This window comes from Podarcis melisellensis (genome assembly GCF_964234715.1).
Source record: "Podarcis melisellensis genome assembly, chromosome: 3".
Taxonomy (NCBI): domain Eukaryota; kingdom Metazoa; phylum Chordata; class Lepidosauria; order Squamata; family Lacertidae; genus Podarcis; species Podarcis melisellensis.
In genome coordinates this window covers 14793189-14813381 of record NC_138530.1, presented here as the reverse complement: position 1 = coordinate 14813381, position 20193 = coordinate 14793189, and the positions used below count along the sequence as shown (strand labels likewise).

Below are 20193 nucleotides of genomic sequence, written 5' to 3'. Positions count from 1 at the left end.
CATTCAAGCCAACGTGAGTGGAAGGCTCCTGCAGGCCTTCCCCATACAGCACAGGCAATGTCAGGAACTGGAAAGAGGATCAACACACAAGGATGCTATGGGCAGGGTTGTCTGTGTGCCACTGCCCCCCCCCACCTACTTACTTTCAGCAATTGCATGTTCAGGTGGAAGCCTGCACCTGGCCTTTAAAGTTACAATATATTATTTAGGCTATCTGCTTTGTGCTCTGCTGCCTGCTATAATATTGACTATGGCACCTCTTGCAAGCATTCTGCCTCTTAGAATTTTTACTCACCTATTACGACCCCAGGTTTCTTTTCTCAAATGTGAGAGAATGGGAACATCTATTGTTTTTACGGGGCGAAAGAAGAGCTACCGAAAGAAATAAAAGGCCCACCGAGCAGCAAGGAGCGTATCGTAAAAACAAGGAGCCGAGCTCGTAAAGGCGGTGCTTTCGGTATTTATGCAAGAGTGAAAATTCTGCCCATCCTTTGCAGATGTTAACACTCAAGTCCCGCTTTTGGGCTTCCCACGGGCATCTGGCTGGCCACTGAGAGAACAGGATGCTGGACTAACTCTGGCCTGATCCAGCATGTCTAGAGAATTCCTGCAAATGCTAGTCTGCAAGGACTATTGGCCAGATTTAGGCCTGAGATCTATAGGGTTACCCCAAATTGTTTTGGTCCCTTCTGGGAAACAACAACAAAACTGATGGGAAGAATAACCAATTAATTAGAAATACTAGCAAGAGGAGTCCAAGGACGTCTGGAATCGAGGGCTAGGGAAAACAGCTGCCCAACATTCAGCTAGGAGGACGTCCACAGAGACACGTCCACAAGCCATGGGGTTGCTGTTCTGCTTACAATTTATTTGCCAATGAATCTGGTTCTTTTTTTAAAAAACAACAACAACTTAAATTCAGATCCTTATCCTTGTTGATACTGCATCTACCCAAGTAATATTATTTTGCTTCCATTCTATTGTTCTCTTTATCACTTCCGGACCTGCGTTTCTTGTTCTGGAGTTTTGCTCTTTCCACCCACTCTTCTGATCATTATATTCTCCATTTCCACAGTTTTACTGCCTTCCTTGTAATTCTCCCATTTACTATGAACATAGTCTCTCAAACCATTCCTCCTCCCTCCTCCTCTCATCTATCTTTTGACACTCTTGTTTCCTTTTCTTTTGCTGGCTATAATCATTCTCCCGGTGCAGATGTGCTGGCACCATAAAGACGAAGGAAGAGGGCTCTCACATATTCAAGAAAACCGTGTTTTGTTTTGTTTTGTGTTTTGTTTTGTTTTGTTTTAGAGACCCGTGCTTCTCCCAGACACAAAAACTGAGGGTCCTGAGTGCCTGCTTGGGAGAGATGCCGGTGAGGGAAGATAATACTTTATTTGAAAGAAGCAACAATTCAGCATCTGCATTGAAAGGAATGGTGTAGAATAGCATAATCATTATGTAATTAACAGGAGGCAAGCAGGTGTGGGGGACTCCCTGGTCCTGAATGGGGCAACTATGCTGGAAGGACTATGTGTGCAGCCTGGGAGTCATTTTGGGCTCACAGCTGTCCATGGAGGTGCAGGTCAATTCTGTGTCCAGGGCAGCTGTTTACCAGCTCCATCTGGTATGCAGGCTGAGACCCTACCTGCCAGTAGACTGTCTCGCCAGAGTGGTGCATGCTCTGGTTATCTCTTGCTTGAACTACTGCAATGCACTCTATGTGGGGTGACCTTTGAAGGTGACCCGGAAACTACAACTAATCCAGAATGCAGCAGCTAGACTGGTGACTGGGAGCAGCCACAAGACCACATAACACCGGTCTTGAAAGACCTACATTGGCTCCCAGTATGTTTCCAAGCACAATTCAAAGTGCTGGTGCTGGTCTTTAAAGCCCTAAATGGACTTGGTCCAGTATACCTGAAGGAGCATCTCCACCCCCATCATTCTGCCCGGACACTGAGGTCCAGCGCCGAAGGCCTTCTGGAGGTTCCCTCACTGTGAGAAGTCAAGTTACAGGGAACCAGGCAGAGGGCTTTCTTGGCAGTGGCACCTGCCCTGTGGAACGTCCCCCCATCAGATGTCAAAGAAATAAACTACTATCTGACTTTTAGAAGACATCTGAAGGCAGCCCTGTTTAGGGAAGCTTTTAATGTTTGACAGATTACTGTATTTTTATATTTTGTTGGAAGGTGCCCAGAGTGGCTGGGGAGACCCAGCCAGATGGGCGGGGTATAAATAATCAATTATGATTATTATAATGTAATCAGGAATGCTAAACTGTGTCACAGTGGACAATGAGGAAAGCAACAGTTGGGAGGCAAACTGCAGCAGAATGGAAACGGCATTGCACGTGATGAACATGGATCAGAATGGAAATTGATGTCTTCTTATATCTGCAGAAGTAGAAGTGGATCCTGCCCCCTCCCCAAGGAGCATATGCTTTGTTTCAGGTTCTTCCTAAGTGTGTACTCAGAGTCCATCTCTAAGCACTCAGAAATAACAATAGGCACCATCCCTCTTCTCTTCCTCCCATTGTATTCACAGTGTTACGTGAAAATTCGTCTGAGCTCGATGTGTTTTACAAGAGACAATTCAGTGTAACCGAATAAAGGGTCTTGAGCATATCTGTAGCGGGTGAAAGTGAGGGAGACTTATCAAGCTGAATGTCATTTTGGAAATTAATTTCTGCCCAAGAAAGAATGGAACATGTTGAATGCAAGCAAACTAGGCAAATGCTTGTCCAGCGAGTTTGCTATTAAGGTCTGCTAGAAGTAGAGATTGGGGGTGTGTGCATTGATCTAGTCGCCCCTTTTCGCAGTGGACTGACCCAATCCAATGCTCCCGAATTTGCTTGTGGATACGAAAAGAACTCCCAGTTGCATTATGCTCTTCGGGCTTTGCAATAACATTTTAGCGTGCCAAAAGTACGCACCAAAAATGTATGTTACATAAAAGAGACATATGGAGCCTGAGTTCTGAGGGTGTAAATAGAATGCATTTTACATAAAAAGGTTTCCCACAGGCCTGTGAGAACAGGATACTGGACTAGATGGGCCACAGGTCTGTTCTAGCTGGGCTCTTCTTAATGTTCTTATGACTGAGCAACAGGCTGAAATGTGAATGGAACTAGCAGCCCAGCTCATCCCTAGCTAAATGACACCTTCCACCTTCCTGTTGCTTTGTCTACTGAGGTCTCAGGCATGAAACTGAACAATCTTATTTCGAGCCCAAGTAGTTCCCCCACCCCAGTCCCATTATTAAACCTGCTGACATTATTTCATTTTAAGCATCTTCTCACAATTATCTCACTCCATCTGTCTAAAAAAGACAGAATCACTTAATTAACCGCAAGTTTTCCTGGCGTCCACAGAGTAGCTGTTTGTAATTTGAGCTGTGCGGGGGCTGAGGCAAAAATTGTGATGTTTTGCTCCATTAAATGCCTTTTCACAAACTATATTCACTGATATTATATCAGTACCAGCTGCATTTGCCAGTAGTTCCAGGGGCCGCTTTTGCCACATGACTGTCTCTATGCCTACCTCTTAAGGAGGGTGACATTACCAATGGCCAGTAGCCATGAGCATAGAAGCCCACTCACCTTATATCTGGTGGGCAGCATTGCGGACAGGCAGCCGGGACTCAATGATTTCCTGGACAAGGGGGAATGAGGCAAGCCGCCTCTCCCCTGTGTCACAGCCGAACGTGCCAGCAGTGCCGTGGGACCGCGCCAGCCAATTAGCTGGCAGAGTGGGCATCCCACTGGCAATTTAATCCTGCCATGGCCAGCCAGCACATTGGGTAAGACTTTGTTGTTGCCTTAGCCTGCCCCTCCTCAGTAAGGGGTCTCTGTGTTAAAGCGGTCTGTGGTGTGACCTACTGTCTGAAGCCTGGGCATGGACTAGGGCCATGCCACAGCTCCTATGGGAACCCCTCGGGGTGCCCCTATTTGATGTAAGTCATAGGGCACCCCCTAGCAGTGGTTTACCCTTCAGTGGACTCCCTGCAGATGGGCAGGAGTCAATGTATAGCCTGGCTCACCCCAATGCCTAAGCCAAACTGCTCACATCTGTAACCAATGAAGTTGTGGCCTATTTGAACCCATAAACCAAAATATTCAGCGTCAGTGTGTTTTATTGTTCTTCTGGGAACTTTGTGGCTCTGGCGCCTTGGCACACAATCAGAGAATCATAGAATTGGAGAGCTGGAAGGGACCCCAAGCGTCATCTAGTCTAACCCCCTGCAATGTAGGAATCTCAACTAAAACATCCACGATGGATGGACATCCAATGTAGGCTTAAAAACCTCAAAGAAAAGAGAGTCCACCTTCTGAGGGAAGCCATTCCCTCGCCAAACCTATATTCTACCTCTGCTGTCACCGGTAGTATTCCTGAATGATAGTTCTAGGAATGGCAAGTGGCGAGAGCACTGTTGGCAACCAGATCAACCCAAAGCGATGGCAAACCACAACTGCAGGATAACAACCACAAGAACAAGTGCTTTATGGAGACTTCAGGCAGCCTCTGTGCAAACACAAATCAGGTTGATGGCGCGATCGACACTTCAGATATACACTATGGCTGTGCACCAGATTTGGCCAAGGCCCAAAACTCGAGCCAAATCGGACCTATTTGGAGGAATCTGAACTTTGGTTGACTCTGGTTGAGTCAACTACAGGTTGGGTTGAGATGCCCAGATCAATCTGTGGCTGTCAGGGGGCAAGGTGTGAGTGGCAAGCATGAGTGAGGAAAAGGAACTGCAAAAAGGAGGGATATACTAGGTGGCTGTGGGGTGAGTTGGCGGTCAACCTTTCCTGCCAGTCCTCCCCTCCTTCCTGCCCCCTGAAGCACCACCAAACAGGACTGTATTCCTATATTTACTAGCTCTGCAGTGCTGGGCACCCACCAATAAAGTTTATTTTTAAACTCTATTTTAACTGCGTGACAAAAGAAGATTAAAAAAAAAATGCTTTAAAACTCTTAACCCAGCTGCCCTATATTGCTTTGGGAACAGATCAGGGATGGGGCAGGTGATTCACAGGGTGGCACAGGTCGAATTAATCTGGGGGCCACAGATTGAGGCTACAGGGTGGATGTGGGGAGGCTGTGTACAACCTTAAAACACACACACACACACAAACACACACTGTAGCCATCAAGTCGTCAAGGATGTGCAAACCTAGCTTGTGGTTAAAACAGCTCATAGGGTGCTCAGATTCATTTTACAGATCTGAATTTCTTTTTGCATGTGGTTTCTCTCTCACCATTTTGCCTGAGGAGTATTAGGATTTATGCTTTAGCAAGAATGCCAATAAATACCTGCGAAAATGTTTCCGGCAGTCCCTTGGTTTCCTTGAGGAGGGAAGCTTTCTGACATTTAAACTGGTTTTTTTTTTATGCTGCAGACACAGGCCATGAAAAGTGCACTTCCTGCCCTCAAAATACTTATTGCCTGCCAAGCTTCCCCACAGCAGCCCAACAGATATTGAACTGTGCCTGCGAACATCTCTTTACTACTCCAGAAAACACACTGTACTCCATTACCGTACTCCTGCATGCTGGAAAGCAACTCAAACAATGCTAGGAGCCTATTTCATTGCCCAGGAAACAGCCGATGAAGTGCTGAGAACCATTTGGGTTCTCTAGATTGAAGGCCATAAAGTGGAGAGGCTGGAAATTCTTAAGACAGAGAGAACCAGCTGAAAATATTGAAGCTGCCTTTATGGCGGCATGGATGGCTTGGCAGAGAGAAAGGAGAGGACCATAAAATGGTATTTTTCATCCCATTGTCAGGAGTCAACTAGTCATCCTGTCTTCCACTGGCCCCTTTTGAAACGATCCGTAAGGTGGGTATATATTGTGCTTGCCTTCATTAAGAAATACCCCCCTCCTCTTAACACCTTCCTGAATTGTATCCTATACCACAGTAGATGTGATTGATTTTTATATTCCTTTTGTTATTGAAGCTATGAAATAACTTGTCCGGAACAATCACAATTGGCTACAGTTCTCCTGTGCTCGTTAGAGAGTTATTATAATTCTTGGCAGCCCGTCAACATGGTTTTTTAAATTCCAAGCGAAAGGGGGTGGGGTGGGGGACACACACGTGACTATTGCCAATGTCCAGTCTTCATTAAGACTGTGAAAAGAATATTGGAATTGCAGACTCCTGCCGTGTTCGAGAATTGAAATTAGCAAAACGACTTTTTCTCCCTTTACAAAAAAAACCCCTCCAAAATCACACCAAGATGTAGAAAGACTTGCTTGGTTCATATTCATGATTTTGCATAAACCAAGCAGAGGGGGAAGCTAGAAAATGATCCACAAGACAAGATTCTTTAAAAAAATAGAATAAAGTACTGCATCTGCAACAATGTATGAATGTGATTATTTTGTAGTGTACACTTGGTGGGCTTTCAGTCTGGGAGCAGGCAGGAAGCAAAGACCTCTCTTCGGTGGAATGGCTTATCTGGACGTGGTTTCAATTCCTTGTTCCCCTGATCACTAAATCAATATCCACCGGCTATTGCCCCTGCCTTCTCTCCTTTGTTTTAGACGGAAGCTTTATCATCAGCAAAATCATTAGGCAGCATTCCCCCCCCCCCCAATTCTATGTTAGTTAAGTTTTCCACTGGGGGTCTTATTGAGGGGCAATGTCACCCACCTTCTCACCATTTGACTGGACTTAACAATCCAGGGGTTAGCTTAGCTTTTCCTATATAGATCAGGAAGAAAAGCATTTTTTAAAATAAAAAAGGCACTAGTTTATCATGTGTGTGGATTTCCCTCCCCCTTTAAAGGAGGGGAACATTTAAAAATGCAACCCTTACACCTGTCTGAAGTCATGTGGTCCAGAAAGGTGAAGTCTGGACTTGGGGAGGAGATATGGAAGGTCTGAATTCTGTTCCCTCCTCCAACCACATGCTCCTCTTCATTGCCAAACGTGCAGCTTGCAGGATTTCTGCCTTTTAAGTGTACACACACACTGCCCTGCAGCTCCTAAGCACATGTTACGTCAAACAAAATCTACTCAGTTTTTTTTATAAAGGTGAGCTGAGTGTTCTGCGTTTGTTTTTAATCTTCTTTACAGATTGCAGTCATTACAAACCTCTCGCTTGTCTCTACCCTGCCTCAAAGCAACATTTATGTGGATTAATATTGGTTTTCTATTTACTCCCTCTGCCATGGAACTCAAGGAAGCTCTGCTTATGGGTATCACCTGATCCTACCCCCAGGTACTGGCCAGACCAAGGCCTGCTTAGTTTTTGCAAGGTGGCTGCATCTCCTGTCTTCCAACAGAAGTGTTGATGCTGCCAACACCTGCTGCCTAAAGTGGTCATGTTGTTTTACCTAATGATAGAAAGCTCTGCTGCAGAAAATATGTGAAGTTGTCCTTTCCTGCCAGGGACTGGGCAGAGGAGGAATGGTGGAGACTGTCTCCCCATCCTGACCCTTCCAGGGAGGAGGAAGAAGACAGTATAGATTTACAACAAGGGTTTGAGGGTGGTCACAGCTCAGACGCAGATGAGGGGGAAAGATGGGAAATCATGGGAGAGCCAGAGCAACAACTGGCTGACACGCTGTCACTAGAAAGCATCCCAGACCCTCCATCTCCCAGAACCCGGAGAGCCTTAAAAATAGGAGAGCAAAGAGCTCAAAGACAAAGGACGCTTAGTGGCACCCGTAGAGGAGGTGATGATGATGACGAATGAGGAAGTGGGAGAGACGGGGGGTGGGGATTCACTCGGGACAACGCCATTATCTAAGAGGCTGGGTTCTATAGCCTCTCTTTGTAAAGATTGAAATAAAAAAAGATGGTAAGAAATTTTCCTTGTCTTTATACTTTTCTGGGCAACCAGCCAGGAGCAGCTGACAGCATTCTGACATTTCCCTTAGTTTATTATTTTTATTTTTATTAAATTTCTCATAAATTCTCTCTACAATTTTAGGAACACAGATGATGATGATGATGATGATGATTTTAGAAACATAGGAAGCTGCCTTATACTAAATCAAATGTGTTCCCGACTGCAGAATTTTGACCCCAAAATGACAAAAAACCCCCAAACCCCCAGGAAACCCCTGTGAAACTTTGCAAAAGTGAAACAAGGAAGATGAAGAAAAAAAGCTCTCTTATTTGTCCCAACTCTCCCACTCCCTTCCTTCCTCTCAACATGGTTTCTGGCAAAATGTCTGTTGTGGACCAGCAAAACACAAAAAGTAACGCTTTTTCAAGGCTGCTTGTTTGTTTACAGAACTACACACAGGTTGGACTGTTTGGATATCAGAATTTGCAGTGTGTACAGCAAGGATTGGGTACTAATTCCCTTGTTTGGATAGGCGAATTTTTGTATAACAAATGATTGGATAGCAGGAGCGGTGTGTACTCTACCACTGAGCTATTAAAGAGTTTGGATTTGATATCCCGCTTTATCACTACCCAAAGGAGTCTCAAAGTGGCTAACATTCTCCTTTCCCTTCCTCCCCCACAACAGACACTTTGTGAGGTGAGTGAGGCTGAGAGACTTCAGAGAAGTGTGACTGGCCCAAGGTCACCCAGCAGCTGCATGTGGAGGAGCGGAGACGCGAACCCGGTTCACCAGATTACAAGTCTACCGCTCTTAACCACTACACCATACTGGCTCTTTCACTCTCCATTTTGGCTTAAACAATAATTTTAGGATGAGTTAGTCATGACTAACTTAAGTCTCTTTCCTTTCATTATGATCAGTTTTCTTTGGGTTCGGGAAAGGAATCGAACACCAGGGCTTTTTTTCAGCCAGAACATGCTGGAACTCAATGGCGCCATTGCTATTCTAAGAGAACCAGGGACATGTTCATGGTGAGTTCCAGCACCTCTGTTTCTAGGAAAACAGCATTGTCAAACACACTTGCATCTTCCCTCCCAGCTGCCCCCCCCCAAAAAAAACACCCAGTTGGAGTACTGATTGTTATGTGGACTTGCATGTAAATGCTAGTTTGGTCCAGAGGAACACTGGGAAAAACTATCACACTGAGATGTGGGATGAGAGGTCTTCTATGAGAACGTTTGACTACAAGAATCTAGGGGTCAGACAGTGGAATCTCTTTGGGTTGACTCTTCCGCATCAAATACTGTCATGGAAACTCATCCTATGCAAGACGCTTCTTGCGGGAGAGATTATTTCTCTTTGGAAGTATTGCACATCAAACCCAAATTTTCTTTCCAAAGCACCCAAGCCCTGCTTTTCCCAATGAAGTGTCGGTCACCAGCACGTTTGCACTTAAAAGCCACCGATACAGTATGCCAGGGAAGGGATATTGGCAGACAGATCTTAGATAAACCATTAAGCCCCATGCAAACTTAGGAGGAAGCTTTAACGTGCATTTCAGTGGAGGGAATGATTTCAAGCGTGAAAAGTGCTATGAATGTGACATCCACGATTCATATCACCTCTGCCTTGTGATATATTAACGAGTGTCATTTGCAGCAATCTGCAGCATTTGGGTTTATTTTTTATTTTTTTTAAAATGAGAATTTAAATGACACCGGAGGAGTAGCTGGTACCAACTACATTTACAATACAGATAAGAACCTAAGAATAGGCCCCTGGATGAGGCCAATGGCCCATCTAGTCCAGCATCCTGTTTTCACAGTGCCCAGCCAGATGCTCGTGGGGAACCAGGGAACAGGACATGAGCACAAGAGCCTTTTCCCCTCCTCTGGTTTCCAGAGGAGGGATTACTGCCTCCAGCCGGGGAGACAGAGCGTATCCAACATGGCAAGTAGCCATAGATACGACTTCTCCTCCATGATTTTGTCTAATTCTCTTTTTGCAATTAAGTGTTTTAAATTTCTTGTTAGCCACCCTGAGCCTGGTTTTTGAACCAGGAAGAAGGCCGGGGTATAAATAAATAATAATAATAATAATAATAATAATAATAATAATTATTATTATTATTATTATTATTATTATTATTATTATTATTAAAGCCATCCAAGTTAGTGGTGATCACAACCTCGTGGAGGAGCAGGTTCCATACTTTGACTATGCATTGTGTGGATAAGTACTTTATTTTCTTCGTTCTAAATCTAACACTAAAAATGGCACAAGACAGTTCATACGTGTGGTTCTTAAGGACAGAAGAAACTGTTGGTTTCTGTTTCTCATTTTCCCCATCTTAAATTCCTTTCTGAATCACTTTGCATCTATTTTTTTAAAAACAAATGCATCAAAATGTGTACACATTTTTTAGCCTACTTCTCCTAATACATACACAGTTTTCTGTCTCAAGGCAAATCTAAAAAAAATGTAGTATAAACACTGACAACTGGGAAATACTGTCCTGCAAGCACTCCAATAGGAGAACAGCCCTTACCAAAGGTGTCATGGGCTTTGAAGACACTCAAACTCAGGACGCAAGGGAGAAACGTGCTAAGAGGAAGGAACGCTTGGCAAATCCACACTGTGATCAGCTCCTGCCTGGAAACCGCTGTCCCCACTGTGGAAGGATGTGTGGATCCAGAATTGGCCTCCACAGTCACTTACGGACTCATTGTTAAAACCGTGTTTATGGAAGACAATCTTACTCGGCTACGAGTGATCGCCAAAGAAGAAGAAGAAGAAGAAGAAGAAGAAGAAGAAGAAGAAGAAGAAGACACAGTTTTCTCTCATCTTTTCCTCCACAAACCAATTCTCCAGTTTGTCCTCCATCAGCCAGCCAGAGTTCCATGCCCACTGAATAGGTTTGGTCTTCATCATTCTGTTTTGTGACCCACACCTCTTTTGCTGTTGCCTCCTACAAGCTCCTCGTCTAAATCTTATGGTTTCTCCAAGCCTCCTCCTTCCTCAGTCTTATGTGTAGGAGTACTTGTTTTGGCTATATAAGGATGAACCCTCAGAGAATAAGAATGCAGGAAGCTGCCTGAGATAGACCATTGGTCCACCAAGTTTCCATAATGTCTACATTGTCTGGCAGTGGCATCCCAGGTTTTCATGCAGGGGACAATCTCCTTCCTGGAGATTGAACCTGATACCTTCTGCATGAACAGCAGATGCTCAACCACCGAGCTACAGGAGTTCTAGCTTTGCTATTTATTATAGGATGATATGGTTTTGACAAGGCATGCTAAGCCCTCAGCAGCAAGACAGGGAGGGTCTCCCAGGAACCCAACCAGGCTCCTACGAAACCTAAATCTTCTGAACGGGAGCTAATATAATTATAGGGAACTGTCACCTCATCAGTGTACACCCCCCCCTCCTGCCGCTAATGTTAAATTAGATTGTGAGCCCTGTAAATATTTATGCAACGCACCCTGAGCCCTTGGCACAGGTGGGCTATAAATCTGATGAAATGCAATAACCAACCCAATAAATCTCACAGTGCAGCAAACTGAGCTGAAATGGATGGTTTGCTCATTGCCTGAGTAATGGAGAAGGAAGTCCCACTAGGGCTATAAAATCTGAATTGCAAGATTTTGTGTTTACATTAGCCCTTGTGCAATGGATTCAGTTGAGCCCCTGAGCCAAATCTGGCATATTTGGAGGGACTTGGGTGTTGGAAGAATCGGCTGCAGGCAGCCAGCTCAGGTTGGATGGCCCAGAGCAGTGCATGGCTATCAGTTTGTGGGCATCAGGCAGGAAGGAGAAGCAGGCCTCAGGCAGGAGAACCCCAAGAAAAAGAACCCAGACCTGCCCTGGCTGCCAAGAGAAGGAAGAAGCCAGCCCCCCAATTCTCCTTCCTGAGAGGAGCTGCTTGCAAAGGAACACTATGGACCAGGCAGGATTGGTGCCTCTGCGTGCCAATCCTGCCTGCAGCAGGGTGCTCCTTTGGAAGGAAAGGAGAGGGTCAACACCTCAGCTGAGCAGTTGAGCTGCTGACTAACATCTTATATCCTTTTAAATGTGTCTGTTGGAGGGTTGTGGGGTTTTGGTTTTGTTTTGTTTTGATCTTGTGTTTTTATGTGGTGAACTGTCAAGATCTTCAGATGAAGGGTGGTGTACAAATTTAATAAATGAATGAATGAATAAAATAAATCTGGAAGAGGGGGAGGCACTTCTGGTTTCTGTTAATTTATTTGGGAACTGGTCTGTAATAATAATAATAATAATAATAATAATAATAATAATAATAATAATAATAAATTTTTATTTATACCCTGCCCTCCCCAGCCAAAACTGGGCTCAGGGCGACTAACACCAGGTATAAAAACAATTGATTAAAATACAACTTAAAAACAAGATTAAAATACAACATTAAAATGCAGCCTCATTTCAGTAGAAACTCAAATCAAAAACTTTTGGGGGATGAAAAGGTGAAATCTTCCACCAAGGCCAACTATCCAGACTGGCCCTACATGGGCCAGAAAAAAGCCAGGGAAGTCCCCAAATAGGAGTTCCATCACAGAAGGAGAAAGGAAAAGGAAAGAGGGGGAGGGGATTAAGTTGATTCCAAGCCAGGCGGAACAACTCTGTCTTACAGGCCCTACGGAAAGAAATCAGATCCTAGAGGGCCCTGGTCTCATGAGACAGAGCTGGAGCCAGTATTGAAGAGGCCCTGGCTCTGGCTGAAGCTAATCTGACTTCTAGGGTGTTGCTATTTAAGGACCTTAAGGTCCTCCGCAGGGCATACCGGGAGAGGCAGTCCCATAGGTATGAGGATGGGTCAACAGGACCCCTCTCGGATGAGACCCACAAGGCATATGAAGGGCTCTACACAGCCCTGGTTTACATCCTCTAAAGAACTGCAAATGTATGTGTGTCTCTTTCTTTGTATTTGGTTGTGAGTATATTCTGTTACTCTCAGGAAGGGAATCCTTAGGCTTCCTTGTTTCTTTTCACTTCCAAAGCAGAAGGAAATGTATTTCAGCATCGTGATTTTATGGCAGCAAGATGCTTGTGTGTGTGTGTGTTTGTGATGCTTTTTCTGGGGGGGATGCAGGGGTATGCATACCCCTAAACATTTTGTGAATCTAAGTTTGGCATCATTTAGGTACAGTATTTTGATATGAATAGGAAATGAGAGTACCCCTAAACATTTTTTGAAGAAACAACAACAACACTGGTGTGATGGGGGATTTATTCCCTTTGCATTTTACCATGAACTTCTCTAATTTGCACTTTCTGGCCCAGTAATAAGGGAACTAAAACACAGCTAGTCCCCAGAATTTGCAAGAGTCTGAATTCTTCCATGCAATTCTCAAGGGGGAAAAGGGGGGGGGGGGTAGAAAAAAATGGAGAAAAAAATGTCCAAAATGAATTAATGCTATGGGAAAGTGGTTGCATTTATATGGAGCAAAAATGCACATATAGGGTACACTGTGCATGAAATGTATACAAATTGGCAGAGAATGAAGCCCTCAAACATCCTCAGAACTACACCCACAAAATTCCTCTCTCCATGTTTGGTAGACAACCTTTGATTACCAGTGTGCATACCCTGTTTCACAATCTGCATTTTATACTTGGGGGGGGGGGACATTTTATCTTCCAGATGTGTTTTATAGGCTGGCTGCTTTATTGGTGGGCTCTCGTGCACATCACGAGCGTGCTTTTCATTTATTTCCTGCGTTTGTCACAAGTCGCATCTCCCCATTCATTATTTACCAGAAGGCAGGTGCACAGCAAGCAAATCCAGAGGTGACAGACAAGGGCTTGCTGGCAGCGACAAGCAGAAGTTTCCTCCCAAGGAAGGCGGCTGCTGCTGCTGCTGCCGCCGCCCCACTTTTCAAAATCTATGCCCCGGATTAATAATTCAGCACAATCAATAGAGAAGCTAGAAATCAGCAATTTCAGAGCGGTCGAGGCACACCTTTTAGCTGACTGTCGGTTTTGGCTGCAGCACTGAAATCACTGATCCCACAAGCACTCACCCTAACCAAGAGGGGAATCGCCAGCATGAACCTCACCTCTGTTGTGGGCTTAAAGAGCTGGGGAACAAGCCACTGCCATCAAAATGCAGAGTATAGGATCACAAAACTGAAGAGCTGGAGGGGACCCCAAAAGCCATCTAGTCGAGCCCTCGCTACAATGCAGGACTAGTATGTGCCGATTGTGCCCTTATTGACTTTGGGGATGTGATTCAAGCCAGGCTTTGCCAAGCTGGTGTTTTCCAGCCATTGCTGAACTGTGACTCCCATTAGCCCCAGCCAGCAACATCTGCTGGGCACCAGTTTGGTGAAGTCTGGCTTACAGCTTCCCCACAATTTTGCTACTGTAGGACCAAGGGGACGTAGGGCCAGCCCAAGACATTTTGTTGCCCGAGGCAGAGAACAAGATCGCGCTCTTCCCTGTTCCATATACGGAAGCCATTTGAACTTGGAGTGGAATCCTAATTCTAGATTGCGAAAAGGATATTATGCTCCAGTGCACCTGAGGCAGAAGGCTTGTAGAGCAGCCAAGACTGGCTATGTAGGAATATGGAGAGGACTAGTCAGGGGGCTTAGAAGGAACATCCAGGAGTCTGCCATTGTTGTTGCCAATCATCTGTGGACTGCAGCGGTTGTCTCACTTTGCCTAATGAAAGGGCCGGCCCTGAGTGTATATTTGTGCCCTGTGCTTCGTACCTCTGACCATAGGCAGAATCTGGTGTGTGTGGGGGGGGGGGTCCATGCTATTAGCAAATCCTGTGGAGACAACGGCACACAGATTCGGACACCACTTTATTCTGTCTTCAGCATGTTTCCTTACTTGTTTCCTTTTGGATTTCAGGTGATCTTTCCCATGACTTTTGGAAAACTAATGGTATCTTATGGAAGTTTAGTGCTTATTTCCATTTTTGTTTCCAGAAAAAAAAAAAAAAAACCCATTAGCTTAGGAAACCACTGGAACTCTGTGTTGCAATTTCACGCGACAAAATCTGGGGCAGTTCTTTCCCACTGTTTGAAGCTTAAAGCTTGTGGAGGTATACCAACCAAAATGCCACCATTCTGTAATGCACCGTGTTCTGCGTTGGAACATTAGAACCTGGGTCGGAAGCGCTAGCATTAAAACCAGCTTCCACAATAAACCCCACATCTGAATGCAGCCTTAAGGCAACACATCTCTGAGTTGTGCACTGGCCCAAGTGCATGTGGACAAAGGCACAACCTTCTTTGGTTATGCCTTAAATTCTTGTCAGGACAACACCTGCCCACTGATACCGTAATTAATGATTAGGAAGATGGGACTTGTGACAAAGTCAGAAAATTAACCAAAACACACCTAGTGCACCTAGCAATGAATTGAACAAAGGCCAATAAACTGAAGTCAACCTCTGCCTGATAGTTTGTTCCTGGCTTAATTCAATGTGTGGATGTTTGCCTTTTTAAAGTCCCCAAAGGGAACAGGACTGGGCGACATCCCCTTTTCAGCATCGTGATATATCTGCAGCTAAATATTGCAATGTCTGAAATTGCCCAGCCCTACCCACAACCGTTCCTGTGCACACAAGTCTGAGTGGTATGTGGGTTTGCCCAGTTCACAGAGCTGAGCTAAGTACCCAGACCACTCTGGCCCCCATGAGCAGGGGCTGTATGGGGGCTTGGTCAACTGAGCGGCAGGCAGCGGAGCAATTTAAAGAAGCCATTGCTCTGCCTTCAGCTTGCGCGAGCCAGAGGTGGGGGTCTTGATCGACTGAGAAGCAGGCTTCTTTAAACCACCTGCCTCTCAGCTAATCAAGGCAATCTGAGCTGGTGATACAACATGGCTTCCCGGCCAGCACAGCGCAGGCAGGCAGCAGTGAAGTTCACTGTGCATTCAATGCAAATTCTACCTTTGTACAGTAGGACAGTGTACGGTGGCGAAAGCGAGTTATGCAAAATTCAATGTGTTTTTTCAAAACTTATTTTTTTTAAAAAAAAAAAGCATTTTCATAGCTTTTTAAAAATGTGTGTGTAGATTCCGCCAGAGTATAGTCATCGTGGCTAGTGGCCACAGACAGCGCCCTTCTCCAGATAATGTTACGACCCTCAAGCCACATCTGTTGGCTGATGTCTTCATTTTGGGTTGTGAGAGCAATGACCTGACTCAGTATAAAGCATAAATCACATGTTACCACGTGTAGTGTCCAAAGGTCCCTGGAGTCTCAATAAAGTTTATAGTCTTCACTGTTGTGAGAAAACATTTAAAAAATGTCTCATTTTCCTGTTAAGGTCACAGAGAATCATATCCAAATCCCTCAAGTTGGGTCACAGTTCTCTTGCCCTACAAGTCTTGCTGCTCTACCTTACATCACAACCTGATGACAAGAATGGTGTGGAATTTTCACTGATTCATCCCTGTAACAAACGCAATAACTTCTGACATGAGTTGGGTGAACAGATGCATTTCAAAGATGGTGGAAAAAAGAATGATGACCAAGAGTTTGAGTTGACAGTTGAATTTGGGCCGAAACAGTCACAAACATAGATAAAGACATCTATACAAAGAAATCTGCAACTCTTAGTGTCTACAAAGGAGCAATGCGTTCCTTATTAAGAGTTTTAGAATGTAGCCACACCAGCCACAATATTTCTTTTAACTGTTTCATCCTTGAAGATTTCACTGGCAATTTGTCAGGCTGTTGTATGTTCAGTTGAATGCAGGTGGTTTGGGAGTTACCCAAAGTTCCTGGCCTACCAAATCTCTGTTTATATATGAAGGTCCCTCATCCACAGAACCCCTAATAAACATGGTGCCTGGAGCAAAAAAATAAAATGTAATCTTAAAGATGCGTTTTTCTGGAATCAATTTTCAAATGCAATTAAGTTGCACTTTTTAGCGAGTGCTTCAGTTCCTAGCCCACATTAAAAATGTGCTGGCACAGAGACATGTTCAGGTCTCTCCGCATGGCCCACTGCAGTTGTGCAGTGCCAAAAGGAAAGGTGGAGATGAAGCCTTAAATATCCTCTGTCTTCTAAACTAGGAATGTGACTATGCTGGTGGTTCAAATCCAGTATCTTCTGGAGCTAGAAAGAGACTTGAGTTCTGTCTCTACCACCATCAGAACACTGCAGGTTGAAAGAGAGATTGCTCTTCTGTCGTTCCTGCAAAGAGGTTGCACCTTTTACTCCCTGCTGCATGCAAAGAATCAAAACAAAAAGGAAAGGAATAAAAAAAGTTGACTAACCTAACCCACCTGAGCTCGGCTCACAGGGATCAATGTCCTCATCGTCGCTGGGACATTCGGCTGAGGCCACCAGGATGTCATCCGTGGTCTGCAAAGGAAAGAAAGAGCCCATTTCAATTAATCAAACCGGTCCAACTAGGTGCTCACCTCTGTCAAACTGCCCAGGTTGGCAGGCACAGGCAGGCATCCACAACCGTAGGAGATTCACAACACTCTGTATTCTTTTGGCTGTTGTTTTTAGATGGTGATGTCAGTTTCTTTTTTTACTGGAGAGTGAACAAAGGATTATGTCAGCGGTCCAGTGGGACAACAGGTCCTGCTCTCTTACCTCTCCATCTGCAACATCCTTTGTATTCCAATTTTGGTGCTCCTCCTCAGCATCATTTCACTACTTCATCCCTCTTCTTCCCACACCCCTCTCCCAATGATAGGACAACCCACCCCTCTACATTTAACAAACCTGTTTCTTCCTCCTCCTTTCCACCCTTTGGGGAAAAAGATTCAGTTCTCAAAACATCTCACCTGTACTTCCTCTCTCACCTGATTCTATCAGCCCCTAACCTGGAAGATGCTGGGGGAAGGAACTGCTTGCCTTCCTACCTTAGTGACTCAGGGGGCTTTGATTTCTTCTTGGCCAACACACAAGCTCAATGGCTCAAAGGCTCAAAGCTCCCAAGAACTTGGGGTACTGACCAGGATTTTTCTGATCCCCTTTTGTCCTGCTTGCACTGAATAATAATAATAATAATAATAATAATAATAATAATAATAATAATAATAATAATTTATTTATACCCCGCCCTTCTGGCTGGGCTTCTCCAGCCACTCTGGACGGCTTTCAGCAAAATATTAAAATACAGTAATGCATCAAACGTTAAAAGCTTCCCTAAACAGGGCTGCCTTCAGATGTCTTCTAAAAGTCTGGTAGTTGTTGTTCTCTTTGACATCTGGTGGGAGGGCCTTCCACAGGGCGGGTGCCACTACTGAGAAGGCCCTCTGCCTGGTTCCCTGTAACTTGTCTTCTCGCAGTGAGGGAACCGCCAGAAGGCCCTCGGTGCTGGACCTCAGTGTCCGGGCAGAACGATGGGGGTGGAGACGACCATCAGAGATGAATCAGAGATGACCATCGCTGCAGGATCTCTCCCTGGCAGTGGTGGCTAATCGGTTAGGTCAAATGGAGCCCCACTGACCTCAGGCAGCTTCTAACTGCCTAGTATCTTATGCACAACCAGGTAGGGTGACCCTGGCCCCCAGCTCCCTGCTCCTTTGTCTCTGCGTGGCCCTGTGTTGCAGAACTCAGCAGACAGATGGAGACAAGAGTAGAATACTTGGCTCTGACACAACATCAGCTCTGGCTCCACCTACTGCTTGGGCTCCCTTCTGCCCAAGTCACCAGCGCTGCCTCCTGGATCCTGAAAGCAAATTCTCAAGTGGCGACGGAAAGCTACCATTGAAAAGGGGTCTTCAGAGTTCACAACCTAGCAGGGCACTTCGGTTCCGAGCCAAGACAAACAATTAGAAAAGCAGGTGCAATTGCGCACGCACAGAAGCGGGGAATCCAGACTTAATGCATTTTCGCAGCCGGGGCTCAGCTTGGCGGTGTGTGGAAACAGTGCTGAGCAACCGCAGACCAGGCTGCCAACTCTAGAAACACATTATCTTGATGAGAATAGTGGTTTACATCACATCTTCGATGTACACGGTACTTTACAGAGGAACCAGCAAAAAAGAAGAAGAAGGTGGCTGAGAGATTGGATCCTTGCCCTAGGAACTTGTAATTTACATTTTTATGTGGAGAGGCAATAAAGGGAAGGTAGGCTGGGGAGGGAAGCAAGAAACAAGAGTTTGTACCTGGTTGTTGGGAAAAAAAGATCCTGCCACCTCTTGAGGCAGGCTGCTCCACTAGGTAAAGGTAAAGGCGTCCTGGACAGTTAAGTCCAGTCAAAGGTGACTATGGGGTGCACCGCTCATCTCGCCTTTCTGGCCAAGGGAGCCAGCGTTTGTCCACAGACAGTTTTCCGGGTCATGTGGCCAACATGTCTAAAGCACTTCTGGCATAACGGGATGCCATGATGGAACCAGAGCGCACGGAAACTATGTTTACCTTCCCGCCACAGCGGTACCAATTTATCTACTTGCACTGGTGTGCTTTTGAACTGCTAGGTTGGCAGGAGCTGGGACAGAGCAATGGAAGCTCACCCCGTCACAGGGATCCGAACTGCCAACCTTCTGATCAACAAGCCCAAGTGGCTCAGTGGTTTAGACCACAGTGCCACCGACACAGCCCTCACCATTAGGATGTTCCTCCTAATGTTCTGCCTCCCTGGTCTTTTTGCCGATTCTAATCCATGCATGGCATTCAAAAGAAGTCGAGGATGAATCTGACACCTCCTCAACTTTAAGTAAGAAGAAAATATGTTCCAGCCGGCAATGTCAATGTTGCTGACAGCAGTCATTCCCCCATGCTTCAATTCCACTCCACCCTCCTTTTAAAAAAAACCCCCAAAACTGATAGGTGAAAGATGGAAGGAAAATCTGCTTGGCAAAAAAAAAAAAAAAAATTTTGGTCGCTGTTAGTAGCACCCATGATAAACGCCCATAATTTGCTGGGCAGCTGTTCTGAGTTTTCATTAAAGGGGGATTTAAAAGGCAAAGGAGAACCTCTGTCTTTGCCAGCAGCTTGTAATGAGATGACATACAGAGCGAAATAATCGTAACAACACATGCTTGGATTAGAGTGCCTTTTGGGTGACTGGGCAAATCCATCTTCACATTAGCATCAAACCCTCTTGGATTTTTCTTTTAAAGAGTTAAATAAGAAAGGCTTGTGTGCCAAGCTGATTTCCATTCACTGCAGTCTCCTTTCTTTTTGCACAGGGCCATTTAAAGCATTCTGACTTTTTTTTTGGTACGTAATATATGTGTGAAAAAGGCACAACACATATCTGTAACATACAGACATAGAATAATAGAATCGTAGAGCCGCAAGGGACTCCAAGAGTCATCCGGTCCAACTCCCTGCAGTGCAGGGATCTCAGCTAAAGCATCCATGACAGATAGCCATCCGACCTCTGCTTAAAAACATCCAAAGAATGTCCACCACCATTCCACTGCCGAACAGTGGAAC

General features: G+C 45.2%; 1 protein-coding gene across 37 annotated transcripts in view; it reads right to left on the bottom strand.

Annotated features, from left to right (window-relative positions):
• Positions 1–20193, bottom strand: part of NRXN1 (neurexin 1) — a 981700-nt gene that overhangs the window by 5047 nt on the left and 956460 nt on the right. For 24 of the 37 annotated variants that reach the window (XM_081903670.1, XM_081903676.1, XM_081903702.1 and 21 more), the window contains one exon: positions 17067–17154. In XM_081903670.1, coding sequence (XP_081759796.1) covers positions 17067–17154 — 88 coding nt within the window. The remainder of the gene's footprint in view (positions 1–17066; positions 17155–20193) is intronic. The other 13 variants (XM_081903681.1, XM_081903679.1, XM_081903703.1 and 10 more) reach the window with 1 other exon arrangement.